The sequence below is a fragment of the Mytilus californianus genome, unplaced genomic scaffold (assembly GCF_021869535.1).
Source record: "Mytilus californianus isolate M0D057914Y unplaced genomic scaffold, xbMytCali1.0.p SCAF_15, whole genome shotgun sequence".
NCBI classification, from domain to species: domain Eukaryota; kingdom Metazoa; phylum Mollusca; class Bivalvia; order Mytilida; family Mytilidae; genus Mytilus; species Mytilus californianus.
In genome coordinates this window covers 5,982,219-6,006,360 of record NW_026262637.1, presented here as the reverse complement: position 1 = coordinate 6,006,360, position 24,142 = coordinate 5,982,219, and the positions used below count along the sequence as shown (strand labels likewise).

The 24,142-nt window shown below is 32.2% G+C and overlaps 1 protein-coding gene across 2 annotated transcripts in view; it reads left to right on the top strand.

Moving 5' to 3' along the window:
* Positions 1 to 8: 8 nt before the first annotated feature.
* LOC127725256 (activating signal cointegrator 1 complex subunit 3-like) overlaps positions 9 to 24,142 on the top strand; it is a 245,930-nt gene continuing 221,796 nt past the window's right edge. For both annotated transcript variants that reach the window (XM_052232125.1, XM_052232124.1), the window contains exons 1-22: positions 9 to 109; positions 2,896 to 3,143; positions 3,869 to 4,286; positions 4,645 to 4,789; positions 7,773 to 7,878; positions 8,697 to 8,752; positions 9,163 to 9,281; positions 9,762 to 9,912; positions 10,446 to 10,571; positions 11,211 to 11,411; positions 12,139 to 12,279; positions 13,673 to 13,837; positions 14,552 to 14,708; positions 15,467 to 15,558; positions 15,959 to 16,093; positions 16,451 to 16,642; positions 18,508 to 18,732; positions 19,488 to 19,607; positions 20,407 to 20,571; positions 21,249 to 21,335; positions 21,993 to 22,169; positions 23,198 to 23,423. In XM_052232125.1, the coding sequence (XP_052088085.1) occupies positions 2,912 to 3,143; positions 3,869 to 4,286; positions 4,645 to 4,789; positions 7,773 to 7,878; positions 8,697 to 8,752; positions 9,163 to 9,281; positions 9,762 to 9,912; positions 10,446 to 10,571; positions 11,211 to 11,411; positions 12,139 to 12,279; positions 13,673 to 13,837; positions 14,552 to 14,708; positions 15,467 to 15,558; positions 15,959 to 16,093; positions 16,451 to 16,642; positions 18,508 to 18,732; positions 19,488 to 19,607; positions 20,407 to 20,571; positions 21,249 to 21,335; positions 21,993 to 22,169; positions 23,198 to 23,423 (3,436 nt within the window). In that variant the 5' untranslated portion in view covers positions 9 to 109; positions 2,896 to 2,911. The remainder of the gene's footprint in view (positions 110 to 2,895; positions 3,144 to 3,868; positions 4,287 to 4,644; positions 4,790 to 7,772; positions 7,879 to 8,696; positions 8,753 to 9,162; positions 9,282 to 9,761; positions 9,913 to 10,445; positions 10,572 to 11,210; positions 11,412 to 12,138; positions 12,280 to 13,672; positions 13,838 to 14,551; positions 14,709 to 15,466; positions 15,559 to 15,958; positions 16,094 to 16,450; positions 16,643 to 18,507; positions 18,733 to 19,487; positions 19,608 to 20,406; positions 20,572 to 21,248; positions 21,336 to 21,992; positions 22,170 to 23,197; positions 23,424 to 24,142) is intronic.

Here is a 24,142-nt window from a genome sequence, read left to right as displayed (position 1 = left end):
TTCCGGGAGGCTGTATTCCGAAAGACGCCGTCTGCACTTCCGGTCTGGGAAAACGTTGTGCAAGCAAAAAAAGACAACTGAATCTACCAGACTTCTGTCTTCTGTAAAGGTAACACTGTTTAACACTAAAAAGAGTTACAACTATCATTGTTACCGCTCTTCACGGACAGTTAAATGTAATGGGACACGATTTAAAAAAAAAGATAATAGCCTGGACAGAACATCAAAATGGTCTTTATCCACAGGTACTTGTTTCTATCAAAAGGAAGTTCGACTATCAGCGTATAAACTATAATAGAAGAAGGTGTATTACGAATGTCATGACCGTCTCCGCTTTGGACGTTTTCTTTTAAAACTCAAGACAAGTTAGAGCTCAAGACAATTAATATAGACACCTCATACGGCTCACTCCTCAGTATGTATTACGGTTATTTTATATACATGTACCCCACATCTTTTATTTATCCAGGGATCACCTTGACCTATTGTAGCATGGGGCACAGCCACACTTATTTCGCTCCGCCACCTTAGACTTTATTGCTCCTCACTTAATTTGTTGTCCGCCAGCTTCAAAAATAGATTGTACTTAATTAAATACCAGATACCTCTAATGCAATTATAAGAGTGTATGACAAGTTTACGACCCCAAGCTTATCAGCAGTCACAACAAGTGTCATAATTTGTTGTTACAGGTAATATGCTTATCATATGTGTCATTTATGTTCATCAAAATTATTTCGTACAAATAGCATCATTCAGTCCGCATTTGTCATTTGTAATTTCAACATATGACCACACTAATTGCAAAGTTTACTGTAGTTTCATGATGAAAACGCAATTGACAGTTCAACTGTAATGAACTTCATAAAAAAACATCGTTTACGTAAAAATATTAAATTCAAAGAAATGTATCATTGCCTGCCCTCACTTTTGATAATAGAATAACATTGATTGTATTGTCTAATATCCCATTTTTCTCTATTCTTAATAACTTTAATTTCAAAACATTTCTCTATTCTGTAGCATATATTATACAGACCATAAAGATAAGCTAATCATTAGGACAGAAACATTGACCAGTAGATTCATTAAATTAGTCCCATTAGTCCCTGTTTTGAAACATTACAATAAAAACAAAACACTTATACTTATACTTATGAAATACTAAAAACGAAAATGATCATGTGCATGCTTTTTCATGTGTTTATGTATCTGACCACACAAATGTCACTCCAAGTAAAATATTGTGACGAAGGAGGGATGAAAATAAACGTGACACATCCTCTTAGAATTGATGACATCTCTACGCCACCCTTTATTTTCATTCTGTGGTGAACCCTGTTATCTTATTCATACCTACACATGTTTCTATTGTTGAAGACCTTATGGTGACTGCTAGATGTCTTATTGTTATTTCAGATCATATGAATAAATAGAGATACGGGTATATTCTAGTTCTGAGATAGTTTTACTGTGTCCGGTTTAGTTTTACACACAAAAGTCACGTGATAACATCAGAAACCTATGTAATGTTGGGATCAATACAACAGTGTTTGCATGAAAACATCAACATATGGGCAATGTCACCTTTCAGCAGTTGTTCATCAGGGTGAGGGGGTCAAACTAGAACAGTGAGGTCGACTTTTTTTGAGTGAAAATCTATTTAAATCGTTACAATTGCTTACTGTAAACTGGAAAATTTTGCATGTTTTGTGCCGTCTTTTTTTTGTTGATTTGCAAACCAAATCTAAATCCGCGCCGTTTTGAATTCGCATTATCCCGGTGTCCTACATAAGTATTTTATAATCAATGATAAAAAATGATTTGGAAAGTAAACAATTTACATGTGTTGTAAATCAAGGGACAGGTGAAAAATCGATCAGAATTCCTTTTTGTCGGTTCATAATGTGAAAGTAGTTTAAAGTTATAAGTCATGTTTACTTTTAAAAATACATCCCAATAAACAAAGACGAATGACATATTAGACTCATATCAAGAATGAATTAAATGTTTTCAAGATTACTGCTAATTAATTAATCTGATTAGTCTGTGTAGCAGATATAATGAGGTAAAATTGTAAAACTGATTGACAGCTGTTATTTACATATTTGTAACAATAGTTTATATAACAATATCCATAATATCCGCTTGTTTGAGATGTCTTCCATGTTAATAAGACTAACATGAGTTAAGTTGTGATTTCTAACATTGCCTTTCATTTAGAAATTCATTTAAGATTATGATATTGGGTATAGATCTGTGGTGTGTAAAACCGGAGTTCTGCAGTGGTCCTGTACATTTCCTATTTATATATGTTCATGTATGGTCTTCATCTTATAAATCGGCTTTCCTTGAAATATTTGCGGCAGCTTTATTTTCATGCGACCGCGAAAATAGCGAAAATAAAACTGCTGCGAAAATTTCGCTGTTTACAGTAATTCATCTGTGTAAAAAACTAGACATATAAAAATGTCACATGATACTACCTCTTTCAATCTTCACATTGAAACAACAACTATCCCACAAATTTTCCAATCATGTCAATTAGACACTCCAGTAAAAAGAAAGATAAGGCCATCTAGAGAGTACAATACAATACAATATGTGTTTATTCCAATTAAGGTCCTTCAGGGGGCAATGACAAAAATACATTAACAATCACAATTTAGTTATACAAATAGTACTGTACAAGAATACAATGTATATATGTTGAGTACTCTGCAATAAGGATGTTTTCGGCAGTGTGACCCAAGGGAGACAAAGTTCAATGAAATCTTCAATAACATACACCATTTTCATCTTTTTTTTTATTGTATTTTTTTACAGTGCAAATTGTAAAACCATTTCTGTTGCAAAGATTTTTGATTATGAATATTTTGTATTCACTCATTATAGTTGAAATGAAGAAAAGATGAAACAATTACCACGATTATCAGGAGCCCTCAGAGCTTTTACAGATGTTGGATATATTCAGGCAGATGAGCCAGTATCTAATGAACACAAACGTCAACACATAGCTCAATCAAAAACAGAGGGATTGACTTGGGAGAAGCTTACATCTAATCTTAATAAACAGGCAGATGTAGACAAGACAGATCTTACTAAAACTTTGAAGGAATTGTCTCAATGTGCCAAGAATATAGGTAAGGAATTGTCACAGTGGGCCAAACATATAGGTAAGGCATTGTCACAGTGGGCCAAGAATAAAGTTAAGGCATTGTCACAGTGGGCCAAGAATATAGGTAAGGCATTGTCACAGTGGGCCAAGAATATAGTTAAAGTATTGTCACAATGGGCCAAGAATATAGGTAAGGCATTGTCACAGTGGGCCAAGAATATAGGTAAGGAATTGTCACAGTGGGCCAAGAATATAGGCATTGTCACAGTGGGTCAAGAATATAGGTAAGGAATTGTCTCAATGTGCCAAGAATATAGGTAAGACATTGTCTCAAAGTGCCAAGAATATAGGTAAGGCATTGTCTCAATGTGCCAAGAATATAGATAAGGCAGTGTCACAGTGTTTCAAGAATATACGTAAGGAATTGTCCCAATGTGCCAAGAATATAGGTAAGGCATTGTCACAGTGGGCCAAGAATATAGGTAAGGCATTGTCACAGTGGGCCAAGAATATAGGTAAGGAAATGTCTATTTGTAAGTATAGTTCTATTTTAGTATTTAAATGTTTTTAGATGTCAAATGATTGCTTTGTGCTGTGATATTCCTGCTTCACCAAAGAAGTTGAAGCACATGCCTATTTTCAAACAATTTCAAGATTTAATTTTATCAAATATACAATGATATAAGAATAGTTTAAGTCGCTATGTACAAGGAAAACAATATTGAAATCTTACTTACTCTATATTTACAGTTGGATCTGAAGCATCATCAGAAACAATAGAAAGTGGTGCAGCCTTTCTCTTTGATGTCTTCAAAGATGTTGATAAAGTTGGACCAACACAAACAGCAAAGCTTAGAAATATATTTGGACCATTTCCTGCCACTGCTGCTACTAAAGCCTGTATCCTTGTTAACAGAGTAGTATCATGGATACCAGAGGAATCATCGTTGTTACTAGGTAACCAGGATAGAGAGGAAGGGGATGGTGAAGCAACAGTTCAGGAGTTTGGGAAAGGGATAAAATTTGCTCTTCCTAAATTTGAAGAGTTTCAAGATTTGTCAGAATCAGAGACAGATGATGATGATGAAGAGAAAAATGCTATAGGAGATTTAAAATATTTAGAACCAACTCCACAGAAAACACAAAGAACACAACAACCGTCAGATAAGTATGTATGTTTTAGTGTCACAAAATAAACGTGATGAATGGTTCGCAAGAGAAAAAAAAGTTATACTAATTAAATTTTCGAAGGATTTTTGATCCCATAGAAAATCTTAATGAAACTGTCCCAAAGCAAAACCAACCAAAAAATAAATTGGCATGCAAATTATTGTCTTTAGTAAATTAAATAATTGTACCTAAATTGATAGAAGAATTAAGGTCACAAAAACCCTGTGATGGATGGACAACAGCGATAAGATGGCTGAACTTTCTTATGAATGGGGTTAAGATATAAACCAAGACAAGCAAGTATAATGTAACTAAATTATTTATCGGTTTTGAAATGTCATATTTATACATTACAGATTAGAATTTGATGCTGCATGGCTGGAGACAGAAATGGGTAAATATTACTCTGAGGCAGACATTGGATTGTCAATAGAAGATTTATGTTCCACAGTCTTTGATGTTTTGACGTCATCTAAAACTGACACAGAATTACAGAATGATGTAAGTATCAAGGCATTCCAACCAATATTTACAGACTGACACAGAATTACAGAATGATGTAAGTATCAAGGCATTCCAACCAATATTTACAGACTGACCCAGAATTACAGAATGATGTAAGTATCAAGGCATTCCAACCAATATTTACAGGCTGACCCAGAATTACAGAATGATGTAAGTATCAAGGCATTCAAACCAATATTTACAGACTGACACAGAATTACAGAATGATGTAAGTATCAAGGCATTCAAACCAATATTTACAGACTGACACAGAATTACAGAATGATGTAAGTATCAAGGCGTTCAAACCAATATTTACAGACTGACACAGAATTACAGAATGATGTAAGTATCAAGGCATTCCAACCAATATTTACAGGCTGACACAGAATTACAGAATGATGTAAGTATCAAGGCATTCCAACCAATATTTACAGGCTGACACAGAATTACAGAATGATGTAAGTATCAAGGCATTCCGACCAATATTTACAGGCTGACACAGAATTACAGAATGATGTAAGTATCAAGGCATTCCGACCAATATTTACAGGCTGACACAGAATTACAGAATGATGTAAGTATCAAGGCATTCAAACCAATATTTACAGACTGACACAGAATTACAGAATGATGTAAGTATCAAGGCATTCCAACCAATATTTACAGACTGACACAGAATTACAGAATGATGTAAGTATCAAGGCATTCCAACCAATATTTACAGACTGACACAGAATTACAGAATGATGTAAGTATCAAGGCATTCCAACCAATATTTACAGACTGACACAGAATTACAGAATGATGTAAGTATCAAGGCATTCCAACCAATATTTACAGACTGACACAGAATTACAGAATGATGTAAGTATCAAGGCGTTCCAACCAATATTTACAGACTGACACAGAATTACAGAATGATGTAAGTATCAAGGCGTTCCAACCAATATTTACAGACTGACACAGAATTACAGAATGATGTAAGTATCAAGGCGTTCCAACCAATATTTACAGACTGACACAGAATTACAGAATGATGTAAGTATCAAGGCGTTCCAACCAATATTTACAGACTGACACAGAATTACAGAATGATGTAAGTATCAAGGCGTTCAAACCAATATTTACAGACTGACACAGAATTACAGAATGATGTAAGTATCAAGGCGTTCAAACCAATATTTACAGACTGACACAGAATTACAGAATGATGTAAGTATCAAGGCGTTCAAACCAATATTTACAGACTGACACAGAATTACAGAATGATGTAAGTATCAAGGCATTCAAACCAATATTTACAGACTGACACAGAATTACAGAATGATGTAAGTATCAAGGCATTCAAACCAATATTTACAGACTGACACAGAATTACAGAATGATGTAAGTATCAAGGCATTCAAACCAATATTTACAGACTGACACAGAATTACAGAATGATGTAAGTATCAAGGCATTCCAACCAATATTTACAGACTGACACAGAATTACAGAATGATGTAAGTATCAAGGCATTCCAACCAATATTTACAGACTGACACAGAATTACAGAATGATGTAAGTATCAAGGCATTCCAACCAATATTTACAGACTGACACAGAATTACAGAATGATGTAAGTATCAAGGCATTCCAACCAATATTTACAGACTGACACAGAATTACAGAATGATGTAAGTATCAAGGCGTTCAAACCAATATTTACAGACTGACACAGAATTACAGAATGATGTAAGTATCAAGGCATAGATTACTGTGGATTCATTAGTATTAGTGGGATACCAATTGTTGTGGATTTCGTGGGTACAGGTGAACCAGGAAATTAAATGTTCAACTAAATACAAATCTTCTATAGGTTTGTATGCAGACTTTTGTAAAACCACAAAATCAAATATGCATGAAAATACCCGTTACCCTTTACCCTTCATCCACAAATTTTGGTATCTAAGAAAATTAATGAATCAACAGAAACCATAAATTAAGAAAAGAGAGATAGCACCATGGCAAAAAAAAAAAAAAAAAACAACCCAAAAAAAACAACGCAAAACAACCCCAAAAAACAAAAAGATAAATGACAGTCTAGAAGACATTACACAGAAAATCATTAACAACATGTCATCAAACCCTTTAGAATACTTGGGGGGTGCTTCTGGTTGGGGATGCTTCTGGAAGGGTTTTCAGTTCTTGCTCCACTAGTGTCACCCATTGTTAAAGTAAGAAAAAGTAAATCAGATGATCCGACACATTTAACAATGTATGAAGAGAAGACAGTAAGACAAGATTATGGCTACGACAGCAACATAAATATTATTCATAGCTATCTGTGCCCCTGATATTCCAAAGTTGAAATCATAGTGGCTTCTGTTAAACTTTTTATAAAAGATAACTTCCAAAAGTAAAGTTTTACCTCCGCCATCAGAAGTTGGTTAACCATTAGTGGATTATCTGTGCCACAGATGGCCACAGATGACCACAAATATATTCCAAATGACATAAACACAATCTGGCCCTCTTTTCCTTGATAATGCCATCCCTGTATAAGACTCATCACTTAATTTGTACCTATCATAAGCAACATGATGGGTGCCACAATTGTAGCAGGATCTTCTTACCCTTCTGGAGCACCTGAGGTCCCCCCTGTTTTCCATTTTTAAATGTCCTCTTGGTATCTTCTGCTTCTTTGTTTTCAACTATACCATGTATACCAACAAAATACATCTTTGTGTAAACTGTTTCCTTTACAACAAAATATATTTTATGTATCTTTATTTTGAGTTACATGGTTTTGAGCTGTTAGAATTCGACAGATTTGTACTGATCTTGTTTCCTTGTTTTTATTTTTCAGTTATTTGAGCTGTTAGGATTCGACAGATTTGTACTGATCTTGTTTCCTTGTTTTTATTTTTCAGTTATTTGAGCTGTTAGGATTCAACAGATGTGTACTGATCTTGTTACATATGTTTTTATTTTTCAGTTATTTGAGTTTTTAGGATTTGACAGATTTGAACTGATACAGAGTCTGATTCAGAACAGAAAACAAATCATCAAAACAGCTTTAATGGCAGAAGAGAGTGCTAAAAGTAATAAAATGTTCCCCTATTTTAGACCATCTACCCTTTAGTATAGAAATAGTTTTATGATAATAGATATAGGAAGATGTGGTATGAGTGCCAATGAGACAACTCTGCATCTAAGTTACAATTTATAAAAGTAAACCATTATAGGTCAAGGTACGGCCTTCAACACGGAGAATTGGCTCAGACCGAACAGCAAGCTATAAAGGGCCCCAAAAAATTACTAGTGTAAAACCATTCAAACGGAAAAACCAATGGTCTAATCTATATAGAAACGAGAAACGAGAAACATTATGATAATGATTAGTTGTAAGAAGGGATTGCATTAACAAAGAAAATATTTTAAATGTATCAACTATGGGTTTTTTGTAGTCATTACATATTCTCTGGTATTATATTTTCAAGAAAGTACCAATTAAACAAAATCAATGTATAAAATAAAAATACCAACTCCAAGGTAAATACAGGGAAGTCCATAAAACCTGACAAATCCAAAGGCTTGACAATATCAAACAACTGTCCTAATTCCTGACTTGATACAGGCATTTAAAATAATGTGTGAGCAGTTAGAGATATTTTAAGTTTTTAGAATTTACATCAGCAATATGAAAACAATGTTGGATTGTTACACTTTACTTTGTTACACTTTTGGATCTAAAATAAAAGCTTCTATAATACTAGCAACAAGAATCCCACCTATAACTGTGAATTGACATGTTCTGGAAGGGGAAGTAATTCCTGCTCCACTGATAGGTACAGAATCTTGTATTGAATTCATGAAGACTGCACATGCTTTTCACATTGTGATTTTGATTTTCTTTCAGAAAAAACGGAAGGTAGTTTTAGTAGACCAACTTATGGTTGTCAAGTTACAATCCAGGTAAGGCAATGCAGATCTTAACTTATACAGCATTCTGGTGGTAAAAGTCTTATCATAAAAAAACTGATTGAATTAGACAGAAAAATTATGATTTGGATAGATAAAATTCAGAATTTTTGCACTTCAATGATGTAAACCATCGCCAAATCAATTTAAATTTTGCAGTTGAATCATCGATTTATAGTTGGTCACTTTTTTTGTTGTTGTTAACCTTTTTCGGTTACAAAGTAAAGGTGATGAGGTTGCCAAGATAGTAACTTTAATAGTATTCATTGAATAATATGTAAAATGTCATTTGTGTTGCTTTCTGTGAACAGAGGATCCCAAAAAAAATTTCTTAAATCTTGACAGAAAGTTTTTCAAATGAAACCTAACTGGATCAATTTCAGCCTTTTCCTATATTTTTTCAGTCTGAAGATGAAAAAAGGCTGATGAAACAAATGAGAAAGGATGAGAAGCGTGGAGACAGACCGAGAACTGATGATATGGAATCGTTCAACTTTGACCCTAAAACTATGAGGATGCAAAGGTAAACAAGGTCATATAGGCCAGAATGAATTAAGGTAGCAATTAGCATTGTAAGAGATTCAAAATGGGAGCAAGATCTTTGGAAAAAAATCCTTAACCATTCCTACCTTCATATATATATATATAGACTCAATGAATTCTAACATATCATTGTTTTGTAGTACAAAAACAGTATTGTACCTGGGTTTATAACAATACAAAATTTTTATAAAAAATATTTTAGGAACAAAATCAATACCCCTACAATATATTGAATTAGCTTAAATTAATAACATATATTTTATGGTGAAAGCAATGTCCATCTTTCTTTTGAGGGAGAACGGTAACTGTTTATGTTATTAAGTTGCTCTTTCACTCATTAAATTTTAATATCTCCTTTTATACAGGAAGAAAAAAGTAAACTTGTGAAAAAAATTAGAAATTATATACAAAGTTTAGGTAATTGGACATTTTATCAATACATAGTCTTGTTTACTTTCAGAGAGGCAGCCCTATTAGCAGCTGCTACAGCACCAGTTTTACAGCAGAACAGCCTTAACAGGGGAAGCTACAAAATCCCAGAGAAATACCCAAATGTGTATGACAGCATGGCTGAGGCTAGACAATCATCTGCATTTATTGCTGGTGTTAAGGTGGGTCTTTATGATATGTTATTATACAGTTCTGTAATCTTGACTTTACAACTTGATTTATTCGAATTAGAGAATAAAATAAAGAGATACTGTGGATTCATTTATTTTCGTAGGTACCAATTTTCGTGGATTAAGGAAAACTTACATGTTGGTGGATATTTAACTTCGTGGTTTTGCCGAAGTCTGCATACAAGCCTAATGGAAATTTGTCATTCATTGAACATTTAATTTCGTGCTTCACCTGTATGCACGAAATCCATGAAAATTGGTATCCAACTAATAATAATGAATCCATATTATGTCTTATGTAATTAATTTATGAAAAGGTGAGTCTGAGGAGACCAGATTGATTATAGGCACTTGATTTGATTCCTGTTAATGTCATCCAGGGTTTACTTGACAGTTGATATTTGCATTTATATTTCTTATCTATAAATTAAAGTCTGACAAATCATTGCATTTAATAACAAAAGAAAATTTCCACAAAATTTTGTTGTCTAAATATGTTTTTAACTTTTTTATTATATCTATAGATGTTACTGTCAGATAATTTCCGTAAGAACAACAATAAAATGTATGAAGAAGTGATAATACCACACACAGACACGGCACCAGCTAACATTGGAAATAACAGGGTACCAGTAGATCAACTAGATGAGGTAGATTTCATTGTAGTTTTCAAAAATAACACAAGAGTATAAATCTGTCTTCCTTAATAAAAGAGCATGTTGCTGAAATAAATCATTCTTTAGAATGTCCAGATAGCCACTGAAGAAAATTATTGCTTGCATTTATTATTAAGATTTTTGAAGAATGAAAACAATGCGAGTTGAATTATTGCAATTTCAGGAAAAGCTACATACAGATATTTGTATTAGATATCAGAATACAAGTTCTTATAATTGCGAAACTCAAGGAGTTACACTATTGGCATTTATAAAACTTTGTAATAATTTCTAAATATACAGTATTATTATTATGTATCATGATTCCAGGTTTTCCAGGTAGGTTTAAAAATTATTTGAATACAAATTTAATATAAACCAGAAAAAAGTAAACTGGTAATAAGTTTATCATCTTTGACATTGTTTAATTTTTTTGTTACTAATAATTATTTCTGACGTTTATTTACTCATTGATAATAGACAGTCTTTCTTTGAAATGTCAGTGAATTCAATTAAAATATTTGTCAGAAGTAAAAGTAAGTTGATTTAAGAACAGAGGTTAATATGTTTTGAAAGTTATTTCAATCTTTATCATTTATTGGTCAGAATAAAATGATTATAATCAATTTTCAGATTGGACAGATAGCCTTCAAAGGGACGAAGGAATTGAATCGTATCCAAACAGTTGTATTCCCAGCTGCGTACAAAACTAATGAGAACCTGTTGATCTGTGCCCCTACTGGAGCTGGTAAAACTAACATTGCTATGTTAACCATTCTACATGAAATAAAACAACATATCTCTCAAGGGGTCATCAAGAAGGATGAATTCAAAGTAAGATTTGAAAAAAGGTTCACAATAAAATTTTAACAAAAAAATGTTAACATTCAAATTTTGAAAAAAGTCTCTATATATCAAAAGATACACAATTGATGTATTAAAATCTTTTAAACAAGATGAAAGAACAGAAAAGTTGCAGAATATTATTTGAATCAATCTATATTTGCCTTTATTGAACTTCTCCAAATTTTCTGTTCTTATCAAAATGTTTAAACAAGTATTTTTAAGTGAAAGTCAATCCCTTGTAGAAATTTAAAACAATTGGAAAACTTAAATAAAAAACAAAAACAGATATGATAAATAGTTTATAAAGTATTTTTACACAAAAATGTATTATTTTGACTGTCTTAAAATGTTTTTTATTGATATAAATAAACATAAAAAAATGATATACACCTAAAAAATTTGAGACATGATTTCTAAAAACAGTGAAAATATGTTTACCACAACTTCTTTAAATGAACTGCTCCTTATTATTGAGTTCTTAAATTTAAATGAATTTTCATGTATTCTTTGTACTGCACAAAACGATATCTTAAACAAAACATAGTTCTATTTAATTCAATATTAAACAGTCTGCTATCTATAGATTTTGACGAATTAATGTTTACTCTTCCATTTGATTTAAGACATTCATTTGACTCATCCTTACAAAAGTTGTCTGATGCTTGCATCAACAATGATTTCCCAACATTTCCGTAAATTCTATACTGTTTTGTAGATCATTTATGTGGCTCCAATGAAGGCCTTGGCAGCTGAGATGGTGAGAAACTTTGGTAATCGGTTGGAACCGTTGGGTATATCTGTGAGAGAGTTGACTGGAGATATGTCTCTAACAAAGGCAGAAATTCTGAAAACACAGGTAAGATAATTATTGTAAGCTGTCAGACCTGTCTTTCATCTTGTGAATTAAAAAATAGTTTTTTTAATGTCTGATAAAAACGTAAAGATAAAAGAACAGAGTTCCAATGTTGCACATATTTTATCTATCCAAGGATCAAGGGCAATAACTAAAAAAATACACTTTTTTTTTGTTCTTTAAAACTGTTGATAAATATCTTAGAGAAATGAATGCTTCAGAGCAAATTCAATGAGATTTCCAATATAATTAATATTTCCAAGGGGCATAACTCATTAAAAAATTATTAGCACTTATTTTCGAAAGTGTCAAAGACATTGCTGATGTAAACCTATGATATAAAATTCTGGCAAGAATTGTACATATGAGAGCGCTAACGATGCAATTTTTCATTAAATTAATATCTCAAAGGGCATAACTCTTTTTAAAATTATTAATCGGCAAAGATTTTTGAACTCATCCAAGACATTGATGATATAAACCTATAATTTAAATTTCATAAAAATCTGTCAAGAATTGTACACATGAGAGCACTCACAAGGCCATTTTTCACATATAATTAATATCTCCAAGGGGCATACCTCTTTATAAAATAATTGATCAGCACAGATTTTCCAACTCGTCCAAGACATTGCTGAAATGAACCTATAATATAAGTTTTATAAAAATCTGGCAAGCATTGTACATGTGAGATTACTAACAAGACTGGATGGACGCCTGGTATTTCTTTGTCCCCACACAAAGCGTTGCGCTTTGGACAAAAATGACATATCAATGTTGCAATAAAGAGAATATTTTGTTATTTTAGCAGATGGTATTTTTGACATTTTTTCCACAAGAAGTTTTTAATTCTTTTATCCCACATTACACCATACCAGAGGCCATAATGTTATAGTTTGTCTGTCCATTAGAATGTTTGTCCTTACTTTGTTGTTGTCTGGTAGGTGTCTTGTTGGACCCCCTCCATATTTGACAGAAGGTTTTAACTTTAATATTTAATCCTAAGTAGAGTTTAATAAAAAAATTAATTGAAATTTGAAAACCATTGTTTTTTTGGAGGGGGCATATATCACATAATTGTGTCACCTGAGTATCACTATTTTTTCTGTCAGATCCTCTTTAAATTTAAATGAAGGTTGACTAATCAAAATCAAGAATGGCTTTCAGATTCAGAAAAGAACAGAAATTGGGATCCTTTTTTTAAAAAACAGGACTTGAAAACATTATTGATGACCTTTGAATTTTATTTACAATCTCACTTAGGCCAATTCATTTAGTCAGAGTAGTGCTACTGTAAGTTGGTGTTCCAGCTGACAATGCATCTAGTTTCTCATTTTGTAAGAGCAGAATTATATTGTTGTTTCAATTGACAAAGTTCAAGCTTTATGTTTAATAGATGATGGTAACAACACCAGAGAAATGGGATGTTGTCACCAGGAAAAGTACGGGAGATGTGGCTCTTGCACAGTTGGTGAAACTGTTAATTATTGATGAAGTTCATTTACTCCACGATGACAGAGGGGCTGTTATTGAAAGTTTAGTGGCCAGGACCATAAGACAGGTGTGTATGCATATAGATATTTGATAGAAGTTTAGAAAAAGTTTACATTTAGGTAAAGGGATACTGTTTACCAACTTATTTTTCTAGACCCACCTTAATACAATTAATTTTCACGATTTTCTAACTTTTCTGATGTATTTATGTAAAGGAAGATCCATGTTTGACAAATAAGTGATTTTTTCACTTTCATGTAAAGAAAATGGCTTGCAGAGTTTGTCTCCAGTTTTAATCCTTATCTTGTACTTTAATAATTGAATAATAAATTTTATGAACTGTATATGAAAATTTTGTTATGAAAAATATGATAATCTTGAAATTGGGGACTGTGTAATAAAGAGCCAATTTAAAAATGAAATGAAAAAAAAATTGATAATAATCTAAATGATTGAAAATAGTTTTAGATGAAAAGAATTGATACAGATTCCTCAAGAGCTAGTGATATCAAGTGCTTTGAAATTAAATGCTTGCACTATATTGTGTTATTGTTTGCACTGTCAGGACTGTAGAAGTGTAGAGCTTGACATCCAGAAAAAGTCTACAACACTGCATATAGCTAAAATAAAGAAAAAATGGTTTACATATTTTTCTCAAAACAATAAAACACCTATTGTATGCTTCAAATTAACAGTCACTTTAAAGACTTTTCAGATCTTATATCTGAATTGTAGCACAGTATTTTATATCTGAATTGTAGCACAGTATTTTATATTTCAGGTTGAGAGTAGCCAGAACATGATTAGAATTATAGGACTGTCAGCCACATTACCAAATTATTTAGATGTGGCCAGATTTCTACATGTTAATCCATACCAAGGTCTTTTCTTTTTTGATGGCAGGTTTAGACCTGTCCCATTAAGCCAGACATTTGTAGGTATGTATTTTATATGTAAATACTTGACCAGGACTTCTGTTTTATTTATATCAATTGACTTATCCACTAGAAATATTGTTTGTTGTAGGTAATATATTTTTGTGTATGCAAGAAATCTGGACAACTTGAGTATATTGCCTGACATTTGATAGACAAGGTCACAATGTAACAGTTCACAGTAAAAAAATGTCACCTTACTTTCAAATTATTCTGATAGGCAACCAACCAAACCTAAATGCTGCATTTTGTGATTTCTGGGGTATACCTGTTTGCCTGGTTTTGTAGGTTCATCATTTTGGGATTGCTTTGGCCAAACTTGTTTGCCAGATTTTGTATGTTTACGTTTCTTTCTTGTCCCTGATTCTAATATTCCTTAAAAATCAAACTTATGTATGATGGGAGGGTGGGAAATCATACAAAATGATCCTTGTGCACTTAATATACAAGCTTAAAATAACCTTAACAATTATTTTACTTAAACAAGAAAATTGTTCCCACTTACAATTATTAAAAATACTTGTGCTTTTAGCATAATAATTCCAAAAACATCCTATTGCGGCATAATACCATCCAATTATATTTAATTAAAAATTAAATAATAAACCAGTATGAAATTAGCAGTCACCGATCAGATTCATTAATCTGTGACAAACAAACATGTGAAATGCTGTTTGTAAACTAACAACTTTAAAAACTGTAAAAATAAATTAGTGTTAATCTAACTTTAATAAGTTATCCTAATTAATTATCGTTTACAGGTGTCAAGTCTACCAACAGAGTACAACAGTTACAAGAAATGAATACAGTTTGTTATGAAAAAGTACTGGAACAAGTACGACAAGGATACCAGGTAGGTTGTCTACTAAAGAAGTTTATTTATGGATGGAAATTCATAAGGGCTTTTGATGCAATTTTTAAAGCAAGTGGGTAAAAATAATTGCCAAATTTTACACTATGTTCATTTTCAAAGAACTTTGTAATCTTTATCTAGATCCCAATTGTAAGCAGCATTTTTTGGCAGTCTTCTATTTTATTTGAATGAGGTTCCAATGATGATGTTTTAGACATTTCTTGAGACTCAAAAGGGTGTAAATGTACTTTTTGTTTGTAGTGTGAATAAATGCAACTCAGTAGCATTGGATTTTCTGTGTCTATACATCTTTATATTGAAAGTTATAAGGTACACAGTTAATTATGCTAGTTTGTTATAGTATTTTCTCTCAAAAGTATACAGGTAATATATTTTTCAGACAATGGTATTTGTTCATGCTAGGAATGACACAGTGAGAACAGCCATGGTTCTACGTGATATGGCAAAGAACAAGAATGAAATTGGTTTCTTTTTACCAGAACAATCTAGACAGTATGGAGAGGCACAGAAAACTGTTAGTATAAAACTGAAAGTAATTCACTCTGGAAAAAAGTGTTCACTTTGAAAAAATAGACTGTAGATTAGATTATTAAGGTTTTAATAGAAAACACAAGCACACACACATACAAACAAAATCTGAACAGTGTAGGATTCACTTGGAATTTCAATATAGTAATGGAATTTATTGATTGAAAACAGCTTTTACAGATAATATTCTTCATGCCATAATTTTAAGTTTTAAGTTTTCATCATTTTGAAATGGACAAAAAGTGATATCTCAGGAGAAGTTAAGTAAAATCAGTTAGATGAATTTTTGGTAGATTTGGTAATTCCCTTTGTAAAAATGAGCTATTTTTTGGTTTTTTTTCAGACGATGAAATCACGTAATAAACAGCTGAAGGATTTGTTTCCTGATGGCTTTGCCACTCACCATGCTGGTATGTTACGACAAGACAGAAATATCGTAGAGAAATACTTTGCAGCAGGACTAATTAAATGTTTAGTATGTACTGCCACTCTAGCCTGGGGAGTAAATCTACCTGCACATGCTGTCATCATTAAGGTATGTTACAGAATATGAATGGTAGGAAGAACTTACTGCATCTATGTCTAAGATTTAATTCAGTGATTTACATCCTTGATCTTTGTTCTATGGATGATAGTTGTCTCATTGGAGATCTATGTCTAAGATTTATTGCAGTGGTTAACATCCTCCATCTTTGTTCTATGGATGATAGTTGTCTCATTGGAGATCTATGTCTAAGATTTATTGCAGTGGTTAACATCCTCCATCTTTGTTCTACGGATGATAGTTGTCTCATTGGAGATCTATGTCTAAGATTTATTGCAGTGGTTTACATCCTCCATCTTTGTTCTATGGATGATAGTTGTCTCATTGGAGATCTATGTCTAAGATTTATTGCAGTGGTTAACATCCTCCATCTTTGTTCTATGGATGATAGTTGTCTCATTGGAGATCTATGTCTAAGATTTATTGCAGTGGTTAACATCCTCCATCTTTGTTCTATGGATGATAGTTGTCTCATTGGAGATCTATGTCTAAGATTTAATTCAGTGATTTACATCCTTGATCTTTGTTCTATGGATGATAGTTGTCTCATTGGAGATCTATGTCTAAGATTTATTGCAGTGGTTAACATCCTCCATCTTTGTTCTATGGATGATAGTTGTCTCATTGGAGATCTATGTCTAAGATTTATTGCAGTGGTTAACATCCTCAATCTTTGTTCTATGGATGATAGTTGTCTCATTGGAGATCTATGTCTAAGATTTATTGCAGTGGTTAACATCCTCAATCTTTGTTCTATGGATGATAGTTGTCTCATTGGAGATCTATGTCTAAGATTTATTGCAGTGGTTAACATCCTCAATCTTTGTTCTATGGATGATAGTTGTCTCATTGGCAATCATACCACATATCCTTACTTTTAAATGAATTAATTTTAAATGAATTAATCTCCTTATTTTCTATATAGGTCTTGATTATACCAATGAAGGCATCATATGATAGAAAAACAAAGGATATGGGTAACCATCCATAGCACAAAACAGTACTTACACAGAGCTTGTTTGATAGTCAGAACTATATGTTCACTATAAAAGAATGTCAATTAACAAATTAGACAGTTATGCCCCCAACGTAGTGGAGGGGGCATTAAGTTTTACCCTTGTCCGTCTGTATGTCCATCCATATGTCCGTACATCCGTACGTAGGGATGTGCAAAAATTGGTTTTCCGTTCTCTAACTTTAGTTTACCTCACCCAAATTTTATGAAACTTATACAGAATTTGGGTGGCGTCACTTTTACCTTTCTAGAGTTATGTCCCTTTACAAATGGAAAAATTGCTGAAATTTTCGTTTCTGTTCTCTAACTTATGTTTGCCTCAACCAAATGTTATGAAACTTATGTGGCCTTATGTCCCACTGGGGATGAAGAGGATAAGTAAGTAAGTAACACAATGCTTATTACCACAAAACTCAGATTTAATACAAATTTGGGTAGTATCACTTTTACTGTTCTTGAGTTATGTCCGTTTTTAACGTTATATGCAAGCAGGGGCATCATCTGTGTCCCATGGACACATTCCCCATTTATTGACTTATTGGTCTTCCTATTTTAAAAGTGTTTTGGCTGTGGATAAGTTTTTCCTTTACTTCCACATTTGTTTTTTTATTTGTTGCTTGTAAATTATTTTCACATAAATATCTCTAATAATATCATAGTTCATTATATTTCTCCATGTATTGTCAAAAGAAAACAAAATACCCACTTGACTAAAGTGTTGGCAGCTCCTTAATTAATTATAGAATTTTTGTTTTTAAACAAATATGTCAAAGCAAATTTTCCAAATAATTTAGTGGATCCATTGCATGATATAATTCTTTTCCCAACCTATTCTTTTCAGGGCACACAAATTTATGATGCCAAGAAAGGTTCTTTTGTTGACCTTGGAATTCTAGATGTGATGCAGATATTTGGAAGAGCAGGACGTCCACAGTATGATAAGTTTGGAGCGGGGACAATCATAACGGCTCATGATAAACTGTCACACTATCTATCACTAATGACCAGACAGAATCCGATAGAAAGCCAGTTTATAAACAGTCTGACAGATAACCTAAATGCTGAGGTAATATTTCTGTGAAACTTTTCACCAATAGATCAGTTGTTGTAGCTGCTAACTTGTGGGTTCAAAGTACACAACATAATTGATAAAAAACACGTTATTCATAATTGGCTTGTTTATTGACAAATAATCAATGGTTGACATCTGGTAAAAATACCATGTATAAAACTGGACTCTGAAAAGTCAATTTCCGGCTTGAAATGAAAAAAAAATACTTACAGATCTTTCTCTACTGGGGATTTAAAAAAAAATGAATCAGCTGGAATTTTCCAATCCTATTTGATTTCTTTAGACTTTATAACTAAAGGCACTAAAACCAATCATTCTCTAGTTTATTGCTTAACCATAAAATTAATTTTTGACTCTTCACATTGAATAATCCGTGAAGCGGATTATGTAAAATGTGAAGAGTCAAAAATTAATTTTATGGTTCAATAAATTCAAAATAAATAATAGCCATTCATTATAAATAAATTTCTATCAAAAATAAGGCTCAAAGAGCTTTTTATATTATTTATATTAACAATAACAACGTACACACATGTTGGCGTATGAATACACAACGTCAGAGTGGGCGTGTCGCCATAAAAATTGACAACATTGAAAATAAAGGTAATACTTTAAACCAATCAGAAGACAGTAAATACACCAAATTTATTTACTTCTTCATGTAAATGCATAAGACGACCATGAACTAATTGGTATGACTTTATTTTTAAAGGTTTAGGATGCATAGTTATGTTTATTATATTTGACAGATATCTCTGGGTACTGTTACTAATATAGAAGAAGCAGTGAAGTGGTTGAGTTATACCTATCTCTATGTTAGAATGAGATGTAATCCATTGGCCTATGGACTAAACTACAACATGGCTGAGGTATATTCTTTACTTTCCCTTATGTGTGATAATTTTTCATCTGAAGCTACTTGACTGAGATTGGGTTTCCCCAGCCTAGTCGGGTGAGAATGCTACATAAGCTAATTACATTAACATTGCCTAAGAAAATAGAGAAAATCATTCAAACTCTATGAATTGTCTTGGCTGTATCTTATATTACATCTTTCACACTTCAATGTGATTTTAGCATAGCAAATCTCTCATTTTCAAAACCATAGATAATAATCAAATTGCTCAGTTCAGTCTTAATATTTTTGTAAACTATTAAAACATTTGCTTGGTATTCAAAACATTATTACTCAGGTGAAATATCTTGCTGTGAGTTATAATAAATTCATCTTAATAGATTCATTCTAGTTCCTGCTGAAAAATATTCTATAACAGATACTGGAGTCCATGGTTGCCTGTCATAGATATATTTTTTTGATTACTTTATAAATAATTTTTGTTTTAAAACACTGAAAATTTTTACAAAAAATCTGATAATAAGATTGCAATTGTATCTTTTATCAGTTGTTATCTAGTTTTATATTCTATATATGTTCTTATGATATGTAGTTCTATGTGCCTATCTTTATGCATGTTTTGTTAACTTTTTAAAAAATTATTCAACTGAATAAAAAGAAACACAAACATAATTTTGTTTTTTCTTCATCAAAGAGTCCAAATTAAAGTATGATTATTTCTTGTAATGACAAAACAGAATATGTAAATATATATTTTTCAAGACACAAAATCCCAATTGAATTATTGTATTCTAATTGACATATTATTACAGACTGACCCGATGTTAGAGGCCTACAGAAAAGATTTAATAACAGCTGCTGGACGTAAACTAGACAAAGCTCAGATGGTTAGGTTTGATGAGAGGACAGGATACTTTGCATCAACAGACCTGGGTAGAATCGCCAGTCATTTCTACATCAAATATGACACAGTAGAGGTATTGTATTCATTATTCCTTGATCTTGATAGATAGGACTTTTTGTCCTGTAAAATTTGAAGAACAGCATTAAAAGTGTTGTTTTTAAAATTTGGTTATAACTTATGAATAAATAGGAAAGTTTGGCATTCATCAAGGAGACAGCTACACAGTGACATAAAAAAATCAGAAGACATCTTAAACTTACTGTCAACAACAGACAAATTGGCTTAAGTCTAGAAAAGCTGTAAAGAAATTAAGTGACTATAAAAAATCTACAGTCAACACCAAATTACTTAAGGTTTAGAACCACTAATTCTGCCCGGTCAGAAAGAACATACAAGAAAGTAGTACATATTTTAAACAAAATAGTTCCTACGCATAGCTGTAACGTTGTCAATAAGTAAAATATTTGGGGAATTTTGGTATCAAATGAAAGCTTAAGGAATTGGGATCACTGTAGAACCCTTGAAAAAAGTTTCTTTTGAATAATAAAAAAAATATGAAATTAAGATAGGAGGGCATATTTGCCTTGTTTCTCAGATCAGAAGTACCTGTTTTTTGTACTACCCAATTGATCACAAAAAACACAAGTATAAAATAAAATTTGAAAAACAATTCTGTGTCAAAAATTGTCTTGCAGGTAATGAAATCAAGCTCAACTTCTTAAATCTGCTGATATATTGTCATTTTTACAGGTGATAAACGAGAACCTAAAGACAATAATGACAGAAGCTGATGTAGTTGCTGTTGTATCTAAAGCTCAAGAATTTGATCAGATTAAGGTAACTTTTTCTTAATTTTAGCCAATTTACACATTTTCATTATAATTGGTACTGTAAATATAATTAAATGTTTTATGCACTTGACTTTGAAAACACTGTCTTGAACTTACATGATTTGAAGGTTATTCAAAGGCCTATTCAAGTGCTATGAAATCGGTATTATATAAGTTTTGGGGGTTATTTAGGAATCATCCTGTCTGTCCTTCTGTCTGTCTGTCTGTCTGTTCATGTGCCTTGTAAGCCCCAATCCTCCAAACAGTTTGTAGGATATTGATGAAGCTTGAAACAATTGCAGAACTCAACCTGTGGATGTACATGAGAAAATATAATTCTCATCCTACATGTCAAAGGGGAGATAATCAAAGTTTTTTCTTTAATATAGTAATATTTGGAAGTCCATTTCCTCCTAAAAAGCAAGACAGATATAAATTCAACTTTTACACAGTTGTAGATCACTACCTTAGGGAATACATAGAGGAATAAATTCCAGTCCAACATGCTAAAGGAGATACTTTGAATTGCAGTGTGGGTGTACTCTTTGTGAGTTAACTCACAGTTCCAGTTTTGAATAGCTTCTGTAACTTGTTTGATCAGTCAGAAGAAAAATATGTTTAAGTTTAATGTAGGTTTTATAAAAAATTGTAACTATGTTTGTAGGTCAGAGAAGATGAAATGACAGAACTAGAGGAGCTTATGAGTGAAACCTGTGTGATGCAGGTTCCTGGTGGTGTAGAGAATACATATGGCAAAGTTAATATTCTAATGCAGGCCTTTGTATCCAGACAGAGTGTTGATAGCTTCTCACTTGTATCCGACCAGGCTTATGTAGCTCAGGTGAGTTAATAGTTTTCAGGTTTTTGAGCATACGTAAATAGAAATAAAAATTAAAGCTTTTCCCAATACAGAGACAAAAAATTTGGTTGTGTTAAAACGTTGTCAGCAATTTCTTTAGTACAAGGAAACTTGTCTTAATCGAATCCTATGAAAACTGAAACCTATTTAAAATGAATCCTATGTGAAATGAAAACTTGTCTTAAATGAACCTTAACTATAAAAAGACAACAACATCCTGGTTACAGCAAGGAAATTATTTTATTGTGGTCGAAATGTTTTGCCAATTAGAGTGGCGTCTTCAGGACAATATAAAGATAGAAACAAACACTGAAGTACATAACATGAGGTTTATCTGGGGTTACAGAAAGGTAATATTATCCTGAAGACTTAGAAACATGTTGACCACATTAAAATAATGTCCCTGTTGTAACCAGGATGTTGTTGTCTTTTTATAGCTTAGATTTATGAGGTTTTAAGACAATCACAGCATACATGGGTATCCATCCTGATTACTCTACCAGCCAGATAGTGTTGGTACACTTGACTTATTTATAATGAACCTTGTGTAAATTGAACAGTTGTACCAAGACATACAAGAAACATTAGATCACCTGTATTGTCTCGACTCTGAAGAGTTTCATATAGGCAGGCTTTCTTTCTTTTTTAAAAATCTGTTAAACTTTAATCCTGAATTGCTGTAAAAAACATATTATATATAAAGATTGATGACAATAAATTCCCTTTAGAAAAAAGGTTAACCTTTTTTAGGTTTTGCAGTTGATGGGGTCAGGCATATCATTAATTGCAGGTTATTTTTTAACGAATAAATATGGACATTTCCTTCAAAACAAGGTCGAAACATTATTTGATAAAGTTTACCCCTTCCTTTGAGGAAGTCTATTATTCATGTAATAGATGTAGTCAATTTTGATCAATCGGGATCCAGACATTAGGAGAGCTCATTATATATATGGAAAAATATTGTAACTTTGTCAAATTTTATGAATGTGTATCTTTCTTTTCTTCAGAATGCAGGAAGAATTATGAGAGCTTTATTTGAGATTTGTCTAAAGAAAAGTTGGCCCATAATGGCTGGCCGTTTGTTAAACCTCTGTAAAACAATTGACAAAAGACTTTGGGGATTTGAGAATCCTCTTCGACAATTTCCAACCTTATCACAGGAAATACTGAAAAAAATTGAAGACAAAAAATTAACAATTGATAAACTAAAAGAGATGGATCATAAAGAAATTGGTAATATAAAAGTTTAATTATTGACCTGGGTATTTAGACATCTATTGAGTGAGAGTAAACTCACAAGAACAAAAACATACTGTTAAGGTCATATAGTATAAAGATAAGGAGATGTGGTATGATTTCCAATGAGACAACTATCCACCAACATTCAAATGAATTAAACAACCATACATATGTTTGTCTTTATCACAGACACATATGTAAATAAAGAGAGGAAATAAAGCAGTAACTTTAATTCACTATGGAGAGATAAAACTGTCAATTAAGTGTTATATAGTTATTGTAAGAATAAACTGAAAACTACCTCAGAAGGAGACATCGCTCTACCTGACTAATCCTATTTCATTAGACTTTAGGAAATTTATGTTGAATGGTTGACATCTATTGGTTTTATATAGCACTTCTAATGTTCATTCCAAACCAATTTACTTACTCTTCCTATATTAGATAGTTATAATGGAATAAATGGTTTTAGTTCTATAGAGAGGAGGACATTGGAAGATGTAGATATAAAAATAAGAAGATGTGGTATGATTGCCAATGAGACAACTCTCCACAAGAGACCATATGACACAGAAATTAACAACTATAGGTCACCGTATGGCCTTCAACAATAAGCAAAGCCCATACCGCATAGTCAGCTATAAAAGGCTCCAAAAAGACAAGTGTAAAACAATTCAAACAAGAAAACTAACTGCCTAATTTATGTACAAAAT